General features: G+C 49.4%; 8 protein-coding genes across 8 annotated transcripts; 5 read left to right on the top strand and 3 right to left on the bottom strand.

The window, feature by feature from the left end:
* Positions 1–279: 279 nt before the first annotated feature.
* BKA67DRAFT_579989 (phosphoglycerate kinase) lies at positions 280–2,293 on the top strand. Its single transcript, XM_046103809.1, has 3 exons — positions 280–594; positions 760–1,180; positions 1,255–2,293. Exons 1-3 carry the CDS (start codon positions 529–531, stop codon positions 2,019–2,021), a joined length of 1,254 nt encoding a protein of 417 aa, XP_045953083.1. The 5' UTR covers positions 280–528; the 3' UTR covers positions 2,022–2,293.
* Positions 2,294–2,689: 396 nt separating this feature from the next.
* On the bottom strand, positions 2,690–3,216 carry BKA67DRAFT_540076 (DSS1/SEM1 family-domain-containing protein; the record flags this gene model as incomplete). Its single annotated transcript, XM_046100726.1, has 2 exons — positions 2,690–2,874; positions 3,099–3,216. 2 exons carry the CDS (start codon positions 3,214–3,216, stop codon positions 2,690–2,692), a joined length of 303 nt encoding a protein of 100 aa, XP_045953082.1.
* Positions 3,217–4,519: 1,303 nt separating this feature from the next.
* Positions 4,520–6,799, top strand: BKA67DRAFT_594924 (breast cancer protein; the record flags this gene model as incomplete). The annotated part of the gene is made up of 2 exons (XM_046105106.1): positions 4,520–6,432; positions 6,493–6,799. 2 exons carry the CDS (start codon positions 4,520–4,522, stop codon positions 6,797–6,799), a joined length of 2,220 nt encoding a protein of 739 aa, XP_045953081.1.
* A 725-nt stretch (positions 6,800–7,524) lies between these two features.
* BKA67DRAFT_411395 (glycoside hydrolase superfamily) lies at positions 7,525–9,011 on the top strand. The gene is made up of 3 exons (XM_046096755.1): positions 7,525–7,788; positions 7,845–7,918; positions 7,979–9,011. The coding sequence occupies exons 1-3, from the start codon at positions 7,605–7,607 to the stop codon at positions 8,912–8,914; spliced, it is 1,194 nt and encodes a 397-aa protein (XP_045953080.1). The 5' UTR covers positions 7,525–7,604; the 3' UTR covers positions 8,915–9,011.
* Positions 9,012–11,638: 2,627 nt separating this feature from the next.
* On the bottom strand, positions 11,639–12,997 carry BKA67DRAFT_411342 (uncharacterized protein). The gene is made up of 2 exons (XM_046096754.1): positions 12,920–12,997; positions 11,639–12,819 (listed from the first exon to the last, which is right to left on the bottom strand). Exon 2 carries the CDS (start codon positions 12,789–12,791, stop codon positions 11,769–11,771), a length of 1,023 nt encoding a protein of 340 aa, XP_045953079.1. The 5' UTR covers positions 12,792–12,819; positions 12,920–12,997; the 3' UTR covers positions 11,639–11,768.
* Positions 12,998–16,680: 3,683 nt separating this feature from the next.
* Positions 16,681–18,599, bottom strand: BKA67DRAFT_629702 (major facilitator superfamily domain-containing protein; the record flags this gene model as incomplete). Its single annotated transcript, XM_046105582.1, has 4 exons — positions 16,681–17,612; positions 17,663–18,005; positions 18,084–18,354; positions 18,421–18,599. The coding sequence occupies 4 exons, from the start codon at positions 18,597–18,599 to the stop codon at positions 16,681–16,683; spliced, it is 1,725 nt and encodes a 574-aa protein (XP_045953078.1).
* A 2,166-nt stretch (positions 18,600–20,765) lies between these two features.
* On the top strand, positions 20,766–21,886 carry BKA67DRAFT_683778 (uncharacterized protein; the record flags this gene model as incomplete). The annotated part of the gene is made up of 2 exons (XM_046108977.1): positions 20,766–20,819; positions 20,876–21,886. The coding sequence occupies 2 exons, from the start codon at positions 20,766–20,768 to the stop codon at positions 21,884–21,886; spliced, it is 1,065 nt and encodes a 354-aa protein (XP_045953077.1).
* A 2,735-nt stretch (positions 21,887–24,621) lies between these two features.
* Positions 24,622–25,788, top strand: BKA67DRAFT_503940 (uncharacterized protein; the record flags this gene model as incomplete). Its single annotated transcript, XM_046097109.1, has 1 exon — positions 24,622–25,788. A coding segment is annotated over one exon (1,167 nt), but the record flags the coding sequence as incomplete, so codon positions are not given.
* Positions 25,789–25,853: the final 65 nt, after the last annotated feature.

Here is a 25,853-nt window from a genome sequence, read left to right as displayed (position 1 = left end):
CGACGAACATTAGCACAAAATAATTATAGGCGGAACGACTATAGCACCACTTAAGTTGCCGAGTGCTGCCGCGGTCATACAATTATGGCAAGCTGTAATGCATTCGCTCGACAGAAATCAATGGGAAGGACGCTAATGGCTGCGCGAGAACGTCACTGCTCCAAGCAACCCGCGCAAAGAGGGACCCCAGAAGCTGAAAGCCCGACAGCATCATGCGGTAGGCAAGGAGAGGGAACGAAAGAAGGGCCTTTTTCAACCCCCCCCCCCCCCCCCCCACCATGCAATCAAATCGGAGTGCCCCTCCAAGGCCCCCCTCCTTCCTGACACACAACGAGACCAAGCTTCCAAGAGCGCCCAGCATTCAACCAAAGAATCTGCGTGTTTTTTTCTCCCCCTGCTACCCTCAACAACTTGGAATAAAAACCTCAAGCTGCTTCTTGAATATCTCTTATCATCCCGAAGCTAGTCAGGAACTCGCTTTTTACATTCGGCCACAGAGAACATACACGAATCAAAGCTATCATCAACATGTCTCTCTCCAGCAAGCTGTCCATCACTGATGTCGACTTGAAGGGCAAGCGGGTGCTCATCCGTGTAAGTCAACACCGGCTCATGCTCACGTCGTCAAGCTTATCCTGCTTCCTCCCTCCTCCTCTTCCTTCCTCCCTGTGTTGATTCCTTTTTACTCTGCCATTGAGCTTCGGGTGGTTTCCTACTTGTTTCCTTTCGTTGCCTAGACGAATCTAACATGAGCTCCAGGTTGACTTCAACGTGCCCCTCGACGCCGACAAGAAGGTCACCAACAACCAGCGTATCGCCGGCGCTGTGCCTACCATCAAGTACGCCATTGACAATGGTGCCAAGACTGTCATCCTCATGTCCCACTTGGGCCGCCCCAACGGATCCGTCAACCAGAAGTACAGCCTGAAGCCCGTTGTGCCCGAGCTCGAGAAGCTTCTGGGCAAGAACGTCCAGTTCGCACCCGACTGCGTTGGGTCCGAGGTCGAGGAGATTGTCTCCAAGGCCGACAATGGCCAGGTTGTTCTCCTTGAGAACCTGCGATTCCACATTGAGGAGGAGGGCTCGGCCAAGGACGCCGATGGCAACAAGACCAAGGCTGACAAGGCCAAGGTTGAAGAGTTCAGGAAGGGTCTGACCAAGCTCGGTGACATCTACGTCAGTAAGTTGCATCTCGCACACTTTTTTTCTTTTTTGTTGGCTACCGCACAAATCGGTTATTGACTTGGGATGTAGACGACGCTTTCGGCACTGCCCACCGTGCCCACTCCTCCATGGTCGGTGTTGACTTGCCCCAGAAGGCCGCCGGTTTCCTCATGAAGAAGGAACTCGACTACTTTGCCAAGGCCCTCGAGTCGCCCAAGCGACCTTTCCTCGCCATCCTCGGTGGTGCCAAGGTCTCTGACAAGATCCAGCTCATTGACAACCTGCTCGACAAGGTCAACAGCCTCGTCATCTGCGGTGGTATGGCCTTCACCTTCAAGAAGACCCTCGAGAACGTCAAGATTGGCAACTCCCTCTTCGACGAGGCTGGTTCCAAGACTGTCGGTCAGCTGATGGAGAAGGCCAAGAAGAACAACGTCAAGGTCACTCTTCCCGTTGACTACGTGACAGCCGACAAGTTTGACAAGGACGCCAACACTGGCTCCGCTACCGACAAGGACGGCATCCCCGATGGCTGGATGGGTCTCGACTGCGGCCCCGAGTCCATCAAGCTCTACAAGGCTGCCATCGATGATGCCCAGACCATCCTCTGGAACGGCCCCGCTGGCGTCTTCGAGTTTGAGAAGTTCGCCAACGGTACCAAGGCCACCCTAGATGCCTTCACCGAGGGTGTTTCCAAGGGCAAGATCGGCATCATTGGTGGTGGTGATACCGCTACTGTTGCTGCCAAGTATGGTGCTGAGGACAAGTGCAGCCACGTCTCAACTGGTGGCGGTGCCTCCCTCGAGCTTTTGGAGGGCAAGGAGCTGCCTGGTGTCACTGCTCTGAGCAGCAAATAAATGTTCGACTCTAAAAGGTAAACTGTAGTAAACGTGAAGGTGACAGTAAGTCTGGGACAAATAATTCGACCCAGGAGTTCAGAGCCCCGGCAGGCATGGCGAGAACGATAGCCTCAACGGACACTAGAACGCCTGCGTCATGAAAACATGAACGGTAATGACTGATACGCCAAATGGCCGGGTTTACGGGTAGACTGGATGGACAAGGTCGGACTGAAAAGGATTATGTCCATATCTTAGAACAAATGAACAAAGAATCGTACAAATGTTAGGCCCACGCTTTCATGTGCCCATGTGTGCTCTACGTGTACATCACTTCATACAGCGGATGATGAATCATGCGCCCCATTCGAGTTTATTTCAGGTTTGCTGGCCGTACTCGCCGGTCACATCTGACCAACATTTGATTGGGAGCCACATCTTTGCAGCCGGGGGCAAGCTACCATCTCAAACAATCAGGCAATGCCTCCTCATCCGAGTAGTGATAAGAGTAGTGATATCACGGGGTCACGAGACAAATGCCTCAAGCCTCATCAACTTCATGCACGCCATGTATCCATCTGCGAATCTGACTTCCAAACCCGTCCTCAGATGTCCTCCCCTTCCTTAAACCCCCCCCCCAAAGCTTTGATCCCATATACACGTTTCAGGACGCCTACGGGCCCCCTTCATCTCCTCTTGGCGGCGTCGACCTTCTTCAGCTCCTCGCGCAGCTGGGCGCTGAAGTCATCGGATGTGTCGTCGTCGTCCCACGACTTCTCCCAGAGGTGGTTCTCGCCGTCCTTGCCGCCCTCGCCCTCGCTGGCTGCGGCGGCTGATTGGGCCGCTTTCTCGGTTTGGTCTTCGGGCCAGTCTGTTACGGGGAACAGTCAGTTGGTTCCCCAAGGCATGGGGGACACGGGAGCGGGGGAGGCGGGAGTGAGGGAGGCGGTAAAAGGGAGATGGGTCAGAGAAGCAGTGTGCGAGAGCTGCGGTGGGTGCGTGTGCGGGAGTGGTGGGCACGCTCTTGTCGTAGGTTTAGGTAGAAGCTTCAGGTAAGGAGGAAAAGGAAAGGGACGGCGCAGCAAGGATACATACCCTCGACGGGGAAATCTTCAAACTCGTCGTCTTCCTCCAGCGCGGCGGCCGACTTTTGTGCTGTCTGGGCCTGCTCGGGCTTCTCTGCGCTGGTGGTTTGGGGCTTGTCGCTGGCCATGATGGGCGAGTGTGCAGTGGCCTATTCCCGTGTAGCTGCTTGCCTTTGTGATTGCAGGATGTGCGCAAAGATTGATTGACTGGAAGCGTTAACGTGATGTTTTTCGTACGGTGACTTGATTTGGTTGCGTGGTGTTTGATTACGGAATGAGTTGCTTGTCTGCGACCGAGGGGTGGGACGGACAAGGCTGCTTAGCAGGTGAGGCTGCCAGCTGTAACTTAATCCGTACACACATTGCAGTAACCTAACCTAGTTATGTACCTCTTCCGTACGGATCCAGACAGTAGCTGTGGAAGCTCACGGAAATGGGGACAAGGATTCCTGTCGATGGGGGCGCCGATTGTGAGCCACATTCAACTTCAACATTGGATTGAGTGGGGTTGGATTTCTACAGATCACCTGCCGTCCCTTGGCACACCAAAGTATTGTACCAAGTATCAAAGTATGCAATACAATACAATATACTGCTGTGTATCACCTTTCCAAACCGTTAGAGACCTTCTCTCGTATGTAGCTGTGGCTGTTACCCGGCTTCTGCGCCGCCCCCCACCCCCCCCTTTGTGCAGTTTATCACAGATATTGGTTGGTCAGTTTCCTGCACCATCATTCTTTCATCGATTTATCCGCCCCAGCATTTTATGCACGAGACCAGTTTCCAAGCCTGACCGCTTTGTTTCGTTTACTATACATCTATGATCTCTTCAAAATGGCAGTCTGATTCTAATCCAATCTGTCTCATCGAAACGAATGGATATACGTAACTCGGTGATACTGCCAACTCCGCTGTAAACCCACAGCCCTTGTCCGCTGGACGTTGTTCCGGATCTCTACTAGACGTCATCCTACCGTTTCAGCGCCATCGTTTGCTGAGCCGCACCCGCTTACTAGACAAAGTTCCTGCTGTAGAGCCTTTTCGCAACAGCTTTCGTCATCTAATCATCCCGTGTGCATCTCCTTTCCCTGACCATGGCAAACTAGATTCGGATACTTCGGCCATTATCTCAGACTTTTATTCCAGGCGCCCAACATTTCCTTCCATCTCGCTTTCGGGATGTAAGCGCGCGGAGTTACCGGACACTTGAATCGAGAAGGACCCCTAGCCCCACCACTTTACACTTCACACTTCACGCCTTACATTTCACAATTTACACTAAAGGAGGCATTAGTCTAGGGCAGTGAGGGCTTTCGTCTTTTCAGTCGTTTGAGAGAGCAAGAGAGACACTTGTCTTTTATCATCCCTTTTCTTTCCTCTTCTTTTCTTTCTTCCTGGATACCCCAGGACTTAGAACAAAAACTCGCCAAGATGAGCAGAATCGGTGGTTGGCTACGGGGCTCGAGCGCCAAGACAAGCGCAAAGGCGAGCCTCAATGCCAGTCCAGCCGGGTCGATGACTGATCTACGCGCCGCTGAGATTGCGCTCATGCAGGATGCCATGACCAGCGCCGCTAAGATCATGAATGATGACATTGAGGGAGCCGAGGAAGATCTCAGGAAGGGGAGCTCCGCCTTCCATGCCCTCGGTCTTGGCATCACCACTTTCATGCGCAGTGTGCTCGGTTTCGAGAAGGAGATCATGGCAGAGGCGAGCAAGAAGTTGAGCGAATGCGAGACACTCTCGTGGAACGAACAGAAGAAGGCCGAGAAGGCGGGAGTAGGTGACAAGATCTACCCGGCCGGCAGCGAATATGCTCTGGTTTATGCAGAGGCCCAGCTCATGAGTGCCATGGTCGCCGTGCTGCACGAGAGCTACCTCGAAGCTGCCAAAGGATTTTGGGGATTACGAGGTGCATATGCCACGCTCGACAGGATGATGCAAGCTGAAGAGGCGTTTTTGAAGAAGAGAGGGTTGCAATTAGGTGGTAGCAAGGACAAGTTGCCGCCAGCCCGAACATTGGAACAAGAGGGTATAAAGCCAGCTGCAGTGGACGACGAAGATGCCGACCTTGAGTTTGTGGAAGCACCAGATCACCAATCTGGGACAGCGACGCCATTACAGTACGAAGGACATTTGAGTAGTGGAGCTGATGATGCAGAAAAGAAGCTGGCAGGTTTGGCAATTGACGAAAAGTCGAATGTGGCCGAAGCGAAGGAGCAACAAGACCTCTCTGCTTCACAGGTCCTACCGCTGGAAGGACCTGAGGCCGAAATCTTTACTGATCCAGTCGACGAGTTCGTCCACAGTGGTGCAAACATGTGCTTCGGCATACTACTTCTCATGATCTCAATGATTCCGCCATCCTTTGCGAAGCTATTAAGCATCATTGGTTTCAGAGGCGACCGGGAACGTGGCGTGAGGATGTTATGGCAAAGCTCGCGATTCAACAACATCAATGGAGCCGTCGCCGGACTTGTGCTACTAGCCTACTACAACGGTCTACTTGGTTTCGCCGACATATTGCCATCAGAAGATGAGGCGGAAAAGGGTGCGATAGTGGGATACCCGAAGCAACGGTGCCGAGACCTTTTGGCAAGAATGGTCAAGTCATATCCCGAATCCAGACTATGGCGCATGGAAGAAGCACGAGGATTGTCGAACAGTCGCAACCTTCCTGGTGCCATCGAACTCCTGCTCAAAAATACCGATTCCAAGATGAGGCAGGTTACTGCCCTCAACAACTTCGAACTTTCACTCGATACCATGTATGTCGGCCAGTTCGAGGCTATGCGCGACAACTTCATCCGCTGCACTGAGTTAAACGACTGGAGTCACTCGCTCTACTTCTTCCTCGCGGGGTGTGCTGAGCTCGAGCTCTATCGCAATGCATTCCATGCTGAACCGAAAGACGAGGTACAGATCCGTCTGCACAAGACGAAAGCGGAAGAGCTCTTCCTTAAAGCACCAACTTTGGCAGGTAAGAAGAAACTCATGTCGCGACCACTACCGTTTGAGGAGTTCGTCCGCAGAAAGGTTCAGAAATGGGACAAGCGTAGTGTTGACATGAAGATATCTCTGGTCGATGCTGTTGGCACAAGTCCGCTGCAGGAGATGGTGTATCTCTGGAATGGTATCAAGAAGATGCAGCCTGTGGAGCTGGAACGTGCTGTTGGTATGCTAAGCTGGACTCGCCTGACTGCACCGGAAGAAGCTGCCAAGAAGATCAAGGCCGAGAATGATGAGATCGCTGTATCGGATGTTTGTCTAGCTGCGGCCTACAGAGCGCTAGGGAGACTGGACGATGCCACAGATCTCTTGAAGACGGTGCTCGCCATTGATAAGTACGATCACCTTTACCCCGCACACATGCCTCTGGATCATGTTTACTGACTCTCGCATAGATCCGCATTTGACGGCAAGATCCACGATGACTGGGCACAGCCGGCAGCTGCTTATGAGATGGGCGTCTTGGCATGGGTAGAAGTAGAGCAACCCGGGTTGAGGAGGCCTACAACATCATCAAGAAATGCAAACAAAACAGATATAGATGTGTGGCGTCGCAAGAAGACAGACGAGTGTCAGAACTGGTTAGACAAGTGCGCAGCCTGGGGAAGCTACATATTAGACGCCAGGATAGGCATGAGGGTTCAGACCGGTATGGACACGCTGAGATGGTATAAGAGGACTATGGGGTGGAGTTCTGTATAAACCCTCAAGGTCGAGGCAACTCATATGCCGCACCTATTCGCAATCTAGAAGACTTGTGGATGGCGCATCGCCTCTTGTGTTTGTGACGTGGGCTCTGTTAAACATGGTCTTCGTCATCAGCCTACATCATATGCATTGAGATGCGAAAGCACAGCATGGTTTGGGCCATCTGCCGCAGAGCGTTACTGTTGTCGCGCTTCGTTAGTGCACCATGGTGCTATGCATCGATGAACTTACAACTTGAACACAACTATGCAGCAACCTACTAGGTTAGGGCATGCAGAGAAAATCGGCACGACAACCGATGCAGATATTAGGATCCTTTCACATTGCGAGTGTGAATTTGCTCTCCCCAGTATACGGCATGTGCAACGGCATCTTTCCCGTATACTCCGGCCCCAAGGCAGGGATTCTCCATTGCATGGTTCTCCGCAATTCGTGGAGCGGGAATGTTCCGACCAGGGGTCTTGTGTAGTTCTCCTCGGCACGCCAGTTATGACAGAGAACGCAATTGATGCGGGGAATAGTGAAATAGATCAGACGAGGGTAAACATGGTACCTAATTCCGGCTCGACGGCATGTAACTGCATCATGTGCTCTGTGTTGGGGACAAAGAAAATCACGTCGTTGCCTCGCTTAGCCTAGAGCGCTGGAGCGTTCGATGAGAACTAACCGACCATCACGGCCACCGCTGTGGGGTTTGTGATAAATACCCTCGATATGTCCCTCTTGTTGGATCCAGTATGAAGCTACAGGTTCCAAGTCGCAAGTGTGGGAGGCCGGATCAAATTCTTCGATAGTAACCATGAAGATCGCCGGGCTCGTTTCCCTCGCCACTGCGTGGGCCGTTAGCACAGCAGCATTGCCGACCGAATCTGCACGGGACATTCAGGCTGTGTCTGTATACCCCGTCGGTACATCCAAAAATGCCAACGCGAAGGTTGCCGGAAGGCTGTTCAACATTGACGGCAAAGTCGGCTACTTTGCAGGTAAGAGAACAGCCTTTGGTTATATCCCTCTGGACCTTGGGACTAATATTTCATAGGAAGCAACGCTTGGTGGCTTGGGCACCTTAGCAGGAACTCAGACGTTGATACCGCGTTGAAGGAAGTAGCCAAAGTCAGTTCAGTCACCCTACTCAGAACTCAACAAAGTGAAGCTCTAACACCCACACTATAGACAAAGTACAAGGTTCTCCGTGTCTGGGGCTTCGGAGATGTGACAACGATCCCAGATGCCTCGGCCACAGACCCGAACAAGGTGTGGTTCCAGTATCTGAACGCGACGGGGTCGCACATCAACTACGGCGCCGACGGGATCCAGCGGCTGGACTACGTCGTGTCGGCGGCCGAGAAGTACGGTGTCAAGCTAGTTCTGAACTTCATCAACAACTGGGGCGACTACGGTGGCATCGCCGCCTACAGCCGGGCTTTTGGCACCAACGCCACCGAGTGGTACACACACGCGACATCGCAGCAGGTCTACCGTAACTACATCACGACCGTCGTGGCCCGCTACCGCAAGTCCTCGGCCATCTTCGCTTGGGAGCTGGCCAATGAGCCGCGCTGCAATGGCTGTCCCAGCTCGGTGATCACCAAGTGGGCGACTGACGTCTCAAAATACATCAAGAGTCTTGACTCGGACCACCTGGTCACCCTTGGCGACGAGGGCTGGCTGGTGCCGGACAGTGGTGTCGGCGACGGCTCGTACGCGTACAGCGGCGCCGAGGGCATCGACTGGGTTGCGAACCTAAAGATCCCGACGCTGGACTACGGCGTCTTTCATCTCTACCCGGACTCGTGGGGCTACGAGTACGAATGGGGCAGCGAGTGGATAGAACAGCACGACCAGCTGGCCAGGAAGATCGGCAAGCCTATTATTCTCGAGGAGTACGGCGCGCCGTTCCCGGGAAACCACACCGCAGTATATCAGCCCTGGCAGGACGCCGTGTATGAGAGCGGGGTTGCGGCTGATCAGGTCTGGCAGTTCGGTACGCATGATTTGAGTATCCCTGGTGAGCAGTTCGGGGATGTCAATTCTATTTATTATAATGAGACCGAGTACAAGGTCTTGGGTTTCCAGCATGCTGCTAGGATGTTGGCGAAGAAAGCCTAAATGGCATAAACCACTTCCTACATGATCAGCACGGAATGCATGCTGATATTTGGATAAAGACTTAGTCTTTCAGTGCTATGACAACAAGTAACAAACTGTAAAGTAGTGGTTGAGACCATTTCCGTTTGCTCTGTGGCAGTTAAGCGTTGACCGAGTACAAGTAACAACGAAGGTCGTTTTACTAGTTGCATCCATGTCAACCGATAACACGGTTATCAGGGTACGAAGGTTTGAATACCCTGAATACTAGAACAGCGTAGTTGTTGATGAGAACCAGATCGACAATTTCAACCCCAATCCACATTCCGCACTGTCTCCTGCCTTGGGTAGCCTGTACCGAGCTCATATAACAGCGGCCTCTCGGTTAAGAAGTTCTCTTGCAAGGAACTTCTCCCAATCTGACGCTGAGTTGACAAGAGTAGGTCAGAAACGCTTGGTAGAGTCAATAGACGAAGGTTCTCGTAATCGACACCTACATCGAATCTGAGTTTGCAAATTTGCCTTTAAGATTATCCTCGTGGATCTGACAATCTTTCAAGCCTAGAAGTTTAAATCTGAACTTCTCCTCCGGTCATGCCATCTCCCAGTTTGTATCGCGAAGACCTCTGAAGATACTATACTGTTCCTTGACATCCCACCCGAAACTTGATTAAAGTGGATACATTGCTGTTCCACCTAGTCTAGTTTTCATTGGTTGTCATAGCGTCGTAGCATATGAGTACTGGAATTACTCTTTAATTGCAGAAGCTCGTCTTCTTCCAAAGTCGCTTGGTGTACTAACGCCGAGGATGTGACCAGATCGCAAGCGCCGACTCATCCTTGCCTCCCGGTTACTGCGGTTCTTGTCATGGTCTGGTCTGATACTCTTAATCTTGGGCTCCATCTCAACTCCGCAGGTGTACCAAAGGGCCCATGTATTCATTCATGGATGAGGCTGTTGAACAACTTCTGACTCATTCGCGTGCATGCACAGTTTTGAGTAACAGACCTTTGTTCATGGGGCTGCTTCCACCAGATGGGAAGCCACTGTTTTGTACCATGACCGATGTTTTCCATTAAAGCAAGCGTCTGTACTGAGTACCCGTAGCACTCGTGCAGGTGAAGTAATGGACACCAGGCCTTGTCCGGCTCGGTGCTTTCGCCCGCACGCGCCAAGGTCACTCCACCGCCTTATGTTCTTCCGATCTCTGAAGGGCGAACACTTTGTAAGTCTGAACAGTTGAGCCGCTGATCAACGAGCCGAAGTTTGTCCTACAAGCGATAATCACTGACTTTCCAGGTTTTCGAGGCAGAGCTAAGCTCTCCGCCCGTGTGACCACGGCCCCTCTGGGAATGGCTGGTTCTGGTACGCTTGGCCTGAAACTCGCAACGGGCATGATCATCATGCTTTCTAACAGGTACATGACAACTGTTACGTACAGTCCCGTCAGAGTCGGGCTGTAATCTACTGGCAGATATTGCTTGTTCACAGGTTGGGGACAACCAGGATATCTCGTAAGGACGCTGGTGAGACTCGGCGCTGCTAATGTTTATCTCGAGCATCTGTAGCTTGTAAGTAAAAGTGTACAGACAAGAACAGTCATAAGGTTGCACGTGGTGTCACAGCTCAATTTTAGTCAGTATTTTTCGTACCATCCATATTTTTCTTTCTTTCCTAATCTATTTTGTTGGTTGTCGAAGAACACTTTGAGACCATGCCACGTATGGGGAAGATCATCCACATCCACTGTAGATAGCTCAGGAATTTCAAACATTCGCTCTGTGTCATACTTCTTTAGTCAGTCTCAAATTGATCAGACTGCAGTTTAAGGTCCTGAACACTGAATATGTCCTGTCTGATCCAATCTCTTCTGCAAAGGCAAGGACGCTGGGCTAGTTTGCAGAGGTCGTACAAGACGGGAATTCTAGAAAAGTAGTCTTCGATATATGAGACCCCAGTACCATTCGTCGAAATACGAGATCCTGGTGATAATGGATGGAAAGGCTTTGTTCTTGGAGCCATTCCAATGTGGACCCCGAGCTATCACACGATGCGCTTCTGGGTAAATAGTCCTCATGCGAAGGACTACTCTGGATTTTTATTCGTTGTCAAACTGATCGATACAGAATGCATCGACCCACAAGAACCCTGGTCCCGCTCTAGGGTGAGAGGTGATTTAGTGTCTTTGCTAGATTGTAGACGATCAGAATGTTTACGCCGTTGACCTGTGTTGAATACTTATAGGATGGCTTTGCCTCGTACACATGGTCGTGCTTCATACGGGGCTTCGTATAAATTTCCCTATCCATGAACATCAAGCCCCTTAAAATGAATGGCCGCCGCTCCCATCAAGTGGCATTCATACCCAGAACTTCCTATTGACGGTGGGTCAATTCGGAGCAGTCATTTTGGCCAAACTCTTCGGACTGGTGAGGCGCTGTACAAGTTTCCTGACCGCCGCTTGTTGGTCCTCTTGGCTCATTTCGCTCGATTTGTACGGGTGACAGTTGATGAAGAGAATTCCCTGCGAGTCCCTAATTTAGTGAATTTAGTGAGGGGTCAAGATAAATGTATTCCTGACAGAAGGCAAAGTCGTAATGTACCGATTTGCTGATTATAATGGTGAGTGACCGGGCATTTGCATGCACCGTTCAGTTCATCGGGCCGTGCAGCAATTCGGATACACGAAGACTCGGAATTCCTGCCTAACAACACCATGGAAAACAGCCTCTCTATTGTAGCTCATCAAGTTCATAACTGATTCTACATGTCTGACATCATGCCATTCCACCCAACCAAGCGCAAAAAGGAAAAGAGAAAAGGAACCTGGCACAACCACGTGACGATCCTTTATCCCACAATACTCTATTCGCACTAGACTGGCTGAGACGTTCGACTTATCACTGAACCTCGGTCGGAGTGTACCTCTATCTCGACTGTCGCATCAATACCATTGGCGATATCCTTCCAAGTGGGGGTGTCGTTGATCCAACCGACATCGATCTCACCGCAACATACGACGAAAAGCTTCTGTTTGCCATTGATCTCTGGGCCTAGTTCAACGCAGGTAGGGTTGACGAGCATGCTTAAGACCGGCTCCGATGCTGCGCTCCCACTCAAAGCCTTCGTAAGATCGCTTCGAACTAAGCTTCCGGTATTCCAGTTCAGAGTATATGCAGCACTTCCGTCTGGTTTTACTTGGAACCCATCACAATGCCCAAGATCGTCCACTATTCGTTCAACGGAGCCGGTAATGCGTACTGGCGCGTGAGCATTGGAATTATCCAACTCAAAAGGCACCCGGTGGATCGTGCCAGCGCTGTAATTTGAGTACCAGATGTATTTGCCCACGATGCACATCCGGTTGACACCGAAGAAAGCATCCTCGCCTTCGGGGTCCATCGATTGCTTGTCGGACAGCAGTACTGAGCTCTTGCCCGTCGTTACGTCCAATACCTGAATACAACTCTGTGCGGAATCCGCTACGAGAATAAACTTCTCTGTCACCGGACAGAGCCCAAGAACGAGAATGATGTCTTTCACCTCGCCCTTCTTCGTGGCTTTAGGCTCGCCACCCGTGTTGAGATCCAAATGCCATACTGCGAACCCCTCCCACCTAGTCGATGTGAGGTCGCTGACTTCTGAAGTGATGACACTATACTGGTCTGGCCGCCCAGGGATAGGCGCTAAGTTGAGAGCCGCTGCGACGCCTGGGAACTCAAATACTGTTTGAGGTTGTGCCTCTGGATCTTCTGGATCTATCTCGTAAACCACTGGCGCGTCAAGCCGTGCGGCCAAGACATGATTGTTTGGGCGGATTGCGAATCCTTCGCACCAGGAGTCCGGAGGTAACTGGGTCACCAGAACGACGTCTAGCGTGCCATCATCGTCTACCATCGTGAGCTTTATCTGAGGCTCTCGTTGTCTAGTGATATTTACGTGTCAGTAAATATATGGTGAACAGATTCGAAGCACTTGAAGTGCATCGACAACCACATGTTTATCCTAAAATGCGGAGTACGCACTACTTAACGGAAAACCTACGAGTTCGAAACAGATAAAGTCTTTTAGAGTTCAACCATTCGTTTTTAGCGCGTACTAGTTAGTTCCATGGAACAGGATCAGGAACCTCAGCTCTGGTTAACACTTCACCAAGGATGCCTGCCCACTATCATCTAGCCTGACTCGCGCGGCATATTTCATAATTGGTTCACCACTGCCGATTGAGTTCTAAAGGCTGCGGCAACTTCGATCGTGCCAAGAGGTTGTGCGAGACAATCCGAGATTTTCTCCTTGAGCACTGAAGATATTGATTGCTACTAGTCCACGGACTCCACGTCACATTTTCCATGCTCACCCGCGGGTTAATTCTTGGCATTGTCGCAAGATCACGTGATGCTCGCAAACTGCCGTCGAAAGGTTCGATCTGTGTACAACCCATATATCGTGCGTAAGGTAGAAAGCATGCGCATTGTCGCCTGACAAGTTCCACCGAACAAAAGCAATGAAGTGGAAACTTGGATCCGCAGAGGATTCTACACAAGGGTCTAGGTTGCCGTCCGATTGGTTTATAGGGGCCATATCGTTGGTTACCGGGGTTGATCTCCGACTATTTTACACGTGTTCACGGGCACGTTGTACGGATTCGGCCATGATCGCCGCACAACCCAATAAAACCTTGAGATGTTGATGGCGATCTTTTTGTGAGGTTGATTGGAATCGAATCCAGACGTATATACATCAAAATCGGCCCGCATTTACTTACACAATCTAGCGGTTAACTTTGCCATGTGCAAAAAGGTGTTCTTACCGAATGAAATAGTGCATACACTGAATAAGGGCCAACCAAGCGATGCGTCAAAGAGATGTGATAAAAACAATCCTCCAAATTTTTTTTCCCTCGAGGAGATATTCAAGTTTGGATCGACACCGTCCCAGCTCACTCTTATTCCGTGTTCTTTTGAGGAAAGGGAATCCACCATGGAGCCCCACATATAGGGGCTAACTGGACTGCCCCGGCTTTAGAGTCTATAAGGTATACTTTCGGCCTTGTATTCCTGTCCATGTGCTACTTTGCAGAACACCTTGGCATATGAATATAGAGGGAAAGATGGTGCAATTCCTGGACTGCCCAGGCCACATGACGCTCTCTGCCACAACCATCGACATCCAGATCTCGCGATGAGCAACATCGGTGTGTCGAATACCAATGTATATGTCATAGTTCAATGAACTTGAAAACACGGAACACATGCGAATTCCAGCGGCGGTGCCTGGCAAGGATGACCGTAGACTTAATTAAGCACTTCCATATCACCTCAGATAATGTGTGTACACGGCCTTACAGCTCTGATGGACTGGAATTGAAACCTTCAAAACCTCACTTGAACACCTCGTTAACGCTAAGGTTTCCCGTGTGTTAAATGTAGAAAGATATAGCCAGCTCGCCAACCATTTTAGTGGTGATCTTTTCCGAGGAGGGTTTTTGTTCCGGCTTGATAATGTAGAAACTCTTTGTATTTGGACGAAAGGCAATGCGCTTCTGACCACGGTGCGGTGGAAACTTGGAGGCTACCTCTGCCGGGCTCAGAACACACGATTGGCATCAAGGAAGGAGTATGTCATATCAACAAAGTGTGGTTCGACTGTGCCCTTGTGACTGAGTATATATTAATGATATCTATAGTAGCCACTGTACCTGGACTCCTTCACGAGTCTATCAGTAGTAATAAAGCAAATTCCATGTACCGGAACAACAGTACAGATTGGTTCTGATAAGTATGAATCTACTGTGATCTAGAATGACCATATGTGACATTGAATTAAGGGTCTATTCACACTTTCTCCTTCTTTGTTGTCTTATTTCCTGGCAACCAAGTGAGCTTCACTTATCAAAACTTTCCGCGCCTATTTGGGCATTTAATTATATAGTCAACAAACCATTACCTAGGATATCATTCTTTCTCTCTACCAATTCCTCTATATCCCATTCAACCGTTAGCACTGTACTCAAGAACTCGCTCCTTATTGGGTCCGCTACCAGCCACACCAGGATAGCACCGGTTAAGCCAGGGTTGTTGAAGTTAAACCCAGCAGTTTGAGTCGTCTTTGAAACCATCTCCGTGTCAGTCAATCCAGAATTACCCTCAAAAGCAAGTACCGTACCAGGGTAGGATGTGGACAGCGTAGCTGTGTAGTGAATTAAGGCAGATTTGCTGTTAGAATATGCCGCCAAGAACGGCCACAGACCCCAGGTGCTTGAGCTGGTCATGTTGATCAGCCTTGCAGGATTTTTCGGCGTAGGCCACTGCGTTGTGGCCTTGAGAAAATGATGTGTCATCGCATAAGTTCCTTTCATGTTGGCTTCCTAAATGTGAAGTGATTAAATACGAATGTGTCTCTATTACGATATAACTGGACGGATGTCGTGGTCATAATTAACAATTCTGGAAGAAGACGTCTGGGTCTTTCTCATGGGCCTTATCGCTGTCTTTACTCTTTACAACAGCATTCTTGACTAAGATATCGATTTTGGTGTACTTGAGGTGCATTTTTTGACCAAGGGCATATTCACCTGTACTGCAGAGGTGATATCCACGCCAAGAAAAAGAACTTCGATATCCGGGTTGATTTCATTCAGCTCATGCTCAACCTCTACTAGTCTTTTAGAATTTGTAGCAATGAGAACCAAAGCCTTGATGCCGGCCCTGACAAAAGCCGGCGTGATACCTTGTGCACTTATCCCGCGTCTGGCGCCAGCCACAACTGCTATCTTGTCCTTGAGTGAGTTCTCAGCTCGGTTTGGACCACTTGCTGGATATAAATCTGTATAAGCTTTTCTGGTGAATTGGCCCAAAGTGACGATCTAGTGTTTCGAAAGCGCCTCGAGTTGCGTCAGTACAGAAGGATTGCTCATTGAACGATTGTGTTAAAAGAAGACTCCAATATATTTTATTAGGGGCAGTGGATGAAGAAACCGGTCTATCTAAAACATAAGATCCATATTTGTAGCTATTTCTAAGACTTCTCGTAGAACATATCTCGTGAGAGCATTTTGATTACTATTCAAATATAGTTTACCATTCCTCCCAGATGCAACGCTTTCATATACATAGAGTTATGTTAGGGCGAAGACTGTTCTGTACGAATCGGCATGATGGACTACGCCTGGACGTCATGGTGCTTACTGCATAACCTCGGCGTTTATTTTAGAGCTATCTTGTCAGCAGACAGGATTACGAAACTCCACAACGTCATTTAGTAATGGACGTTATTATCAGCTGTCGATTCTCCCCTAATCCCGGTTCAAGAAGCCGACAGTGCGATGAAAGCCTCAGTTTCAACGAAACTCGATTCAGAAACTCCTCCATCTTTTGAGCCCGACAACCTGTCAGCCCAGAAGTCCACAAATAACATGACGAAACCTGCATGAACATGCGTGAGAAGATTTATAACACAACAGCCAATATATTGTACAATGTCGTTCAACACCAAATTATCAAAATCTTTCCGAGTTTCGACTAAATCATCTCCGTGAACCGTAAATTTGAGCCTCCCGAGAACCTCAATGGTTATGATGAGAGCTGGGGGTGGCAACCAGATAAAGCTCAAACAAACAAAAATGGCATATATTACCGGATCATGGTTCACAACGTTCAAAGAAATGAATACTGCTATTGGTAGGCAATTGTCGGCTTCGGTTTCTCATCTAGGTGAAAAGCTATTGTAGTTTAATTAGAAACTAAGTTTTCTTTTACTGTATCTTTTCATTATCAAAGATATTAGTCTAGAAGACCATGCCCTTGACTTGGGCCACCTTTCTCAGGTCGATGTTCCTAATTAGGAGCATCCAAATGAGGGCCAAACTCATAACACCTACGCCAGCAGCAAGCATTCTGGTCTGAGAGTATCCGTACGCGGCCTGGATTGCCAATCTTGCGTCGCTTCCAACAGCGTAGCTCAGCTGTGTGTCAAGATCCTCGTAGATCGTGTCTAGATCAGGTAGATCCGCCTCGGGTAGGTACCAACCAAGGGCGTCGGGGAACGTATTCGTCCAGATTGCACCGGAGATGGTAGCACCCATAGCGTCGCCTACAGTACCGACAACATTGAGCAGAGCGAGAACGGCAGCGACGTGCTGATGATCGACAGCAGCAAGTATGGAGAGCTGTTCGATTATAATAAAAATACTTCCACCAATAGAGATGAAGACTTGACACATGACCAGGTAGCCGACCGACTGGTTGGGGCGTCGGAAATAGATCATCAGACCCTGTGCGAAGATGTAAAGCGGCACTGCGATGTACAAAAGCCACTTGAAGCGGCCTGTTCTGCGAATCAGGTAGCCGACAAGCAACAGTAGAAACCCAGAAACTACATCGAAAGTGTTGCTGACGTATCCAGCTTCAGCCAAAGTCAGGTCGTTGACCACTTGCAAAAATGACGTGTAGTAGTTGGCCCAGCAGTAGTATGAGATTTGATACGTTGCGTCAAGCAGACATGCGCCAATTACAGTCCGATTTTTCAGAAGTTCGAAGTTCAGCAGTGGCACGGGGGCAAAGAAATTCTCCCAGAGGAGGAAAACAAAGAGCATGCAGAACCCGATCACAATCATAGCAATGATATAACCAGTTGACCAGCCGTAAGGTGCGGCGTCGGCGATGCTGAACGGAAGCAGGAAAACAACGAGGCCAATCGAGAAGAGTATAACTCCAAGTGCTGCGCCAGGATTAGCATCGTAAATAATAAGCTTGTGCTTTTGGTCTTACCATCAAATTGTACAGTGTAGTACCAAACACTCTGAAGTATTGTCCGGTTGCTCTTCTCTCTAACGAGCGTACCTTGCTTCTCAGCTTTCTTGAGATTGGACTTAAGGATGAAGTACAGCGGAGCAGCAACAACTGGGAAGATGATAGAAAAGGCGCCGAACCCCCATCGCCAGCTGATGTTATAGTAGAAGCCTTCCGAGGCCTTGGCGCCTGCGAAAGCCGTGATGATATATGGAGAAGAGGTGAAAGCATATGCCAAGCCTCGGTTCTTCAATTTCGACGAATCGGCTGTGATAACATCCACACAGTATGTCATGCCTCCGAAACCAAGGCTGTAGAAGACCTGGGATTGAGCATGATTAGTTTCAAGTCTGATTAATTTATACTTCCTGCCAGATAAAGTATATCACAGGGCACTTACGTATGCGGCGCAGAATGTTGGGAGATCCCTACACACTGCCATAAGGACCAAGCCAAGCGTAGCAGAGCATGTCATAATGAGAAAGCCTTCAGCACGGCCCCAGACATCGAGAATCTTGGACAGAGGAATGTAGCATGCTGCTGTGACAGCATCTGCGACGATATAAATGACATTCAGAAGTGAATGCGTCTCGAAATCGCTCGTTACATATGGTAGCAAATTGGAGAGGATCGAGGACTGAAACGCATTGACGAAGTATAATAACCAGATGCTAAAAGTTTCACATGGTTAGCGAACGAACATCGACTTAGTCAATGGGCATCCAGGGATCAGATACTTCATAAAAACTGCAATAAGAGCATTTCTCGACCAGCTCAAAGTTACAGCCTCTACATCTTGAACACCGCGCTGTGCGTCCAAGTCAGGGAGCTCTGCGTCCGGTTTGTAAGGCTCATCGTCGTTGGCCTCATTGGCGCCGGCATTACGGACAATCTTGTCTTCGGTAGTGGTGTCCATTGCAACAGAAGTTGTGACTCGTGAGTGTCAATGTTGCTGAACCCAGGTCCAGGAGCCAACGGGGCTATCAGTGTATAAAAACAGAAACCTCATGCAGGCTCATGAGCCTTGTGGGACCCTAACCCATACCACCGGGTGGTCCTCCGAGTTCGGCTGCTTGGAATTATGGCAAGGGTAGGGGCTAGGATCGCTCAACGTCAATCAGTAGTCTCGATCCTCCATGCGATGCTAAGTGGGCATATAGCACTGAGAACTGATTTTTTGACCCAATTTTTCTTTCTTTACACCACTCACCTATTAGCTTTGCTCAAATTAAATCCTCAGATGAAATAACACAAATTATATTCGGGAGAGACAGGTCGGAGCCGAGGTAGCGCGCCCGACCAGAGCCAGATGTGGTGAGGACAGAAAAAAATGTGAAGATGCTAGAACAGATAGAGTCTACCTTCCCTTCCAAGAACGAGGAAAGTTATCAGATCCGTCTTGCCAAGAGGCTAGCAATCACTAAGATCGAGTCAGTGGATCTTGCTTCGGCCTGATCACACCATCTTGTCGCGCTCGAATTACGGAGGATTAGTATGCGATGGACACAACAGTACCTCATTCAGCACCGTTATAAAAAATAGACAGAACGGCAAATTAGACTCAAGGCCGTTCGCGTATGTCAGAAGTAGCTCGGCTACTATCTTATTATGGCATTCTATGGTAGATGTAAAGCTGGGCGTTCCGAATTCATCGAAGCTTGATCGCTATGCGAGAAGGTATTTAGTCAAGGACTTTACACTAACTAACCTAACCTAGTCTAGTCATTGAAGTGTCTCGAAGAGCCCATAAGACTCGTCCGTGGGATCTGCGCTAAACCATCTGCCCACTTTGATCCTTCAATGGTGAACTCCATCTGATAAAATCAAGAAGTACTGTAGGAGGCTTGGGAGGGATGCAGCATCCGGTGGGACTGGACCCGAACCCAGCATTTCCTTAATAATATGGCTAGAAACTCGTCTTCTTACATACGCACCTCCACAAGATGCCCACCGAGTGTTACTCACATGATCATACTGTGTACGCAATAATGGCTGGGATTGACCACCAGCCAATCTTTAAACTTGCTCAAGAGCGAATTTTCTTCAAATCGAGACCTGCTCAAAGATAGAGAGAGAGCATTGCAAGACTGGGTTTAATTGTGGACCACAAACTTTGATCGGAATGACAGTTATAGCATGCTCTTCTGTCTTTTAGAGTGCAATGGCGACAATCCCAGCGCGACGGTTCTGCTCCACCATCGTGTTAAACATCACCGACAACGCCATGTGCACTGCACTAACCTTAGCTCTTTACAACATCGAGAATTCAGTTTTGGGAAATCGATACATAGTGGCTAAAATCAAGGCCGTGGGTCCGACTTGATCAGAGTCGCGGGAGCCAAGCTTGCGCGTGACACATCCAAAATATCATTGGTTTGAATTCTGTGAAGATATCTGAATGGGGACAGTCCGGTCATCGTCTTTTTGACACAAGCCAAAGATAGCCCAGCAAGGCCGAGCGACCAGAAGATCGTCCCGAACTTGCCCTGCGGAACTCTGGCGGATATTACCTCGGTGCCGAGTACCGAGAGCCAATCAGTGGTTCTGATCTCATCTGATTAGATTATCGTGATTATGAATTGATGACCAAGAACTAGATTCTACGCTACTGTACACGACCCAGCCAATGATACGGATTCGTACAGGACCAGATCAAGGACATACGGGTCTGCATAATGACCGTAGCTTGCAGCGCGATTTGCGGTGAGGACAAAATTTGCAAGAAACCATTGGAAATTGGTGGTTTGAGTGGACCTAGTAAATCCACCTTCCTGTTCCCGCATGCTTTCGGCACCGATTTGTCTGATCTTGTCACTGCTTTCTCCGAGAGACATAGACAACATCGAATTCCGATGTGATATAAGCCCACAAAGACATGCAGGGCACCGCTTCAGTAGTACGAATACGCAAGCCTATGTCGAGTATAGCCAATTGAGCAAAATTGATGTTGAACTCAACCCACCAATGTCCGATCTGGTAATGATACTTGGACTCACAACATATACGATCTCATGGGATGTTGAACGAGGTAGACATTAACCATTGCGATTGCCTTGCTATCAAACTATCCTTTCGGAAAGATATGTATTCCAAGTTCTGGCCCAAAGGCGGGCTGCCAGGGATTTTGCATCATTATGTAAGCTGTCGGTCTGCTGCTTTGATAGTGGAACGTCTAACGTGCCCGTCGGGTAGACGGAGAGTCTTGTCACGTTCGAATATGCGTCACATGGCGCCCATCAACCTCATAGTATCCTCTTTGTCGGCGGTTTGAGCGACGGTTTGGGAACATCATCATACACGGTCGACGTTGTACGTGCCTTACAGTCGACACCGTGGTCATTCTTCACGCTGAATCTCTCGTCGTCATATCGATCATGGGGTCTCGGACATCTTGACAGAGATACGGACGAGATCGCGCGATGTCTACAATATATCAAGGAGTATAAGACCGGCAAATATGGCAACGGCTGCAAGATTGTACTGATGGGCCATTCTACCGGAAGCCAGTGTGTCTTGCATTATTTACATCGGCCAAATCCTCATACTAGTACTTCACGCTTCGATCCCGATCTGGAGCATCAGCAACGGCCGATACTTGACGGAGCAATCATGCAATCTCCTGTTTCTGACAGAGAAGCTGTTCAGTCTGTCCTGCGTGATGGTATTGGGGACAACTCGTCAGCCGAATGCAGTGCAGCATATGAGAAAGCGCTTGAGCTGGCCAGAAAGGCTGCCAGTCTTGATGAGTGCTACGACACTATTTTGCCTATATCTTTAACTTCTGTGTTTGGTTTTGGAGGCGACACACCCATCAGCTGTCGAAGATTTATGAGCCTTGCAAGTCCTGACAGCCCACGCACGCCCGAAGAGGACGATCTTTTCAGTTCTGACTTGAGCGACGAGCAGCTTGCGAAAACATTCGGGGCTATAGAAAAGCAAGGTTTACTGAAGGGCAAGTTGATGGTGGCACCGTCAGGGGCGGACCAATCAGTCCCCGATTGGATCGATGTAGAGAAGAACCTGCGGCGCTGGAAGGATGCCACTAACCACGGGTGTAAATTCCAATTCTGGGATTCAACGCACAGTGGGGTGGTACCTGGCGCTTCCCACGCCTTGAGCGACGATGACCAAGCTGGGCCAAGGAAGATTTTTGTGGAGAGTTTGTTGCGATACCTTCGAGATTCTGTGGGATCGGAGAAATGAGAAGGGTTTCATAGATAGCGCCTAATCGAGTGAAGATACGATACACTCAATGATCAAGTCACTAAGACACGGGCGTATAAGGTAATTAAAGTGTAGAAGCTCAACAAGATCGGCAGCACCACATCACCTACATCCATAGATATGCATGCCGTAACAGATTATAATCATCGATGCCGTGAATGACTGAACAGCCTCGTAGGAGGGCCTCTTAGGGTCTAATTACGGCTGCTCGAAATCAAGTAAAATAATAAGCACAACTAGGACTAAGTCATATCCATCTTACCACCACCAAGCAAAAGATGACTAGAAAAAAGCCATGAATATTCAGGTCCTTATCAACACCCTTGTCAAACAAACATAGAGCATCGCCAGGAAGCACCCCATCATATTGTACAAGTGAGCATGATCGGTCGACCTACATAGATCTCTTCATTTTGGTCATTTTTTTGCGCTTACGCCGTATGCATCGTAAGCTTATGTTTATATAGGAGCTTGATCTTAATTATCACAGTAAGAAGTTACAAGAATAATTAGGAGCGGTGCATTGAGGTTAGAGAAGGCGTAAAGCTAAACTACATGCTCTAGACACCCACGCAGATGCTAGCTGTTCTTCTCTGGAATCCCGTTATCCCCGACCGCCGGATTCGAGCAGTTTCATATTGTCTCTGTGGCAGCATCTCAGCTGTTCCTTGAGTCCCAGTCAAGACATGATGATGATTTGCGCAATTATATCCATTGATTACATGCTACCCGTGCCAGCGAGACCGGAAAAATGTCTGTACCAAGTATGTCACGTCGGTATTTTCTCCGCAGCTTGTGTCGAACTCTCTTACCTGGTCCCGGAAGTTCCATGTCGTCGACCCATGAAACCGTTCAAGCCAGTTGGGTTGTTCCAATAGAAGGCCATCGACCACAACAGGCGCCACCCAGCCCATGGTTATGATGGGAATATGCTCCTTCTTCCCTCGATTAGATCGCATTCTCCCAAACCTAATCTACAATGGGAAATTTACATGGTGATATATTTGCCCTATCTGTGAAATATTATTGTGGCGGTTTCCTTCACCGTCTTGGCAGATACAAAAGGTATTCTCCCACATAAAGGGGTGTTGACTAGGTGATAAAATCTTTTCATGTTTGTTGCGGCTGTCCGTGCCCAGACGTTGCTCAGTGCAACATGACTCTGAGTTATGGAAGAAGGTACGATGCATCCGAGATCAGTGTCAACGAGTCGCAAGTTGGAATGCGGGCCCCCTTCCTTGGTCATTGATAACGGCGAGCTACTATATTACACATGGTCAGGCTCAGAATTCTTCATCCAACTAGCCATAAGTCTAAAACGTATGATGCAGAGTAATTATTCATGCTCTACGAGATAGGTCCCGACACCGTCGCTTGAAGAGTTGAGACTTCACTACTAATTCCATCGGCCGGGGAAATTATACGGTCATGACTTTGAGACCTGGCTGCAATTCCCACATCACAACATGTGTTGTGATACTTCATTCTGTATGCCCATCGCTGCCCGATGACACCGAGATTTTAGCTGCTGCCTCAATTATAATACTGAAAACTTATCCTTTGTTCTCATGACAAACGAACGGACAATAGCTGTGCAACAAGTCAATAATGATTCTCTACATTACCTATATCTTTGTTACGACTACTTCGTCATCGAATGGCATTTTGACAAGAGCCTCGTGGTGTAGTACCCTGTAAAGTTTCCTGATCATGAGCCACCAACCGTTTCCCATTTTTCATACCCACTTTCAATTCGAGGGTAGCGGCAGGTCGCATGGCCAATGCCACGATTCACAGATAAATTTGCAAAGGAGAAAAAGGGTGGCAAAGACGGCGGGTTCGTTCAAAGGATTATGAGCATGCACATGATCGCACAAATGGCCTTGCGTATGCGACTCAAATTTATGTGTGTATATAATGTATAGATGTGTATACTGACCTTGGTTGTTGCTGGCATGAATAGGATTATATTATTAGCTACTAGCAACTGTGGTGTACAGCACGTAGGGAAGGTGAACAAGCTGGCCATGTTTTGTCAAGATGTGGTATTGAACTCGACGCCGCCGATTTAGGGTGAAAATTGTGCCAAGGATTGCCATCGAGTTTGCAGGAACCCATTGTTGTGTCGGTTCGGACGGAGATGAGGGCAAAAAAAAAACGAACAAACAAAAGAACAGTAATCCTCATTGCTGAGGAGTGAGAACCAGGGTTAGGACAATTCTAGGCATGACGATGAAAGCCTGATTGTTGGCTACTTCGCCTTGTGGTTGAGGAGGAGGAGGGCTGGTTCCATCTCTGCATGACTTCAAATAAGTGCATAGTGTAAAGAGCTTCTGGGATGCTTGTACGTATACTGATGCCAATAGGCAGCTCTTGAACGGCTTGGCTACGTCTACATACACTAATAGTTTTGCTGTGGCATCCGGTAAATGGATATAGGTGCACTGGAAATGCTCCGCTTTCCCTATCATGGTGGGGCACGGAATTTGATCCGCGCCTGGGGCTTTGATAATTGATTTTCTCTGATTGCCCCGCGATCCCCGATGTCGAGCTCATCTCATCACATTACCAACAGACGCAAACGCAGGCAGACCTTACTTATCTCACCAAGCTACTACTCTTGAACGTACACAATATCCTGTAGTTCCCCAATATACGGGATCCGACTACGACTCTACGACTACGACGACCAGCCCACACGACAGGAGATGGCTTCAGCAAGTGCGAGCGCGCCTGCAACCGGCGCAAAGCCCACCGCCATCGTCTGCGTCGGCATGGCGGGCTCGGGCAAGACGACATTCATGCAACGGATCAATGCGCATCTGCACGGACAGAAGGAGCCGCCATATGTCATCAACCTCGACCCGGCCGTGCTGAACGTGCCCTTTGAGTCCAACATCGACATCCGCGACTCGGTGAACTATAAGGAGGTCATGAAGCAGTACAACCTGGGGCCCAACGGTGGCATCCTGACCAGCCTGAACCTGTTCGCGACCAAGGTGGACCAGATCGTAGGACTGCTGGAGAAGAGGGCCGACCCAGAAGAAGGGAAAAAGCCCATCAAGAACATCTTGGTGGACACGCCGGGCCAGATCGAGGTCTTCGTGTGGTCGGCGTCGGGCCAGATCCTCCTCGAGTCGCTCGCCTCGTCGTTCCCGACCGTCATCGCCTATATCATCGACACGCCGCGGACCGCCTCGACGAGCACCTTCATGTCCAACATGCTCTACGCATGCTCGATTCTCTACAAGACGAAACTGCCCATGATCTTGGTCTTCAACAAGGCCGACGTCAAGGATCCCTCGTTTGTCAAGGAATGGATGACGGACTACGATGCCTTCACGGAGGCGCTGCAGGAGGATGAGGCAAACAACGCCTTTGGCGGTGTCGAGGGCGAGGGAGGAGGCAGCGGATACATGAGCAGTCTTCTCAACTCAATGAGCTTGATGCTGGAGGAGTTCTATACACATCTGAGCGTGGTGGGAGTGTCGTCCATGACGGGACAAGGTGTGGATGACTTCTTCGCGGCAGTCCAGGTGAAGACGGAGGAATTCAACCGGGATTACCAGCCCGAGCTGGAGAGGAAGCGGGCGGAACGCGAGGACGTCAAGCGCAAGACCAGAGAGAAGGAACTGGAGAAGATGATGAAGGGAATGGGTATGGATTCTGGCTCAGGGAGCGCTTCAAGGGATGTCATCAAACCACCAACAGATGATGACGATGATGTCCTGGTACCCAGCGACGACGACGACGATATCGGCGACGACGATGAGATGGACAGGGAAGGGCTGCAGGCAAGGTATGAGGCAGCCATGCAGGGCAATGCCGACTCGACAGCGGCAGATGCGAGCTTTGCCAAGTTCCTACATACACAGAGGCAGCAGTAGGAGGCCGGGCGCAGAATCGGCAATCTGTACGGACGAGTAAACATGATAAAAGCAGAAAA

Source organism: Truncatella angustata (assembly GCF_020726525.1).
Source record: "Truncatella angustata strain MPI-SDFR-AT-0073 chromosome Unknown BKA67scaffold_9, whole genome shotgun sequence".
In the NCBI taxonomy this organism is placed as follows: Eukaryota; Fungi; Ascomycota; class Sordariomycetes; order Amphisphaeriales; family Sporocadaceae; genus Truncatella; species Truncatella angustata.
Note: the sequence above shows the minus strand (reverse complement) of the source record. Positions and strands in the feature narration are given on the sequence as shown.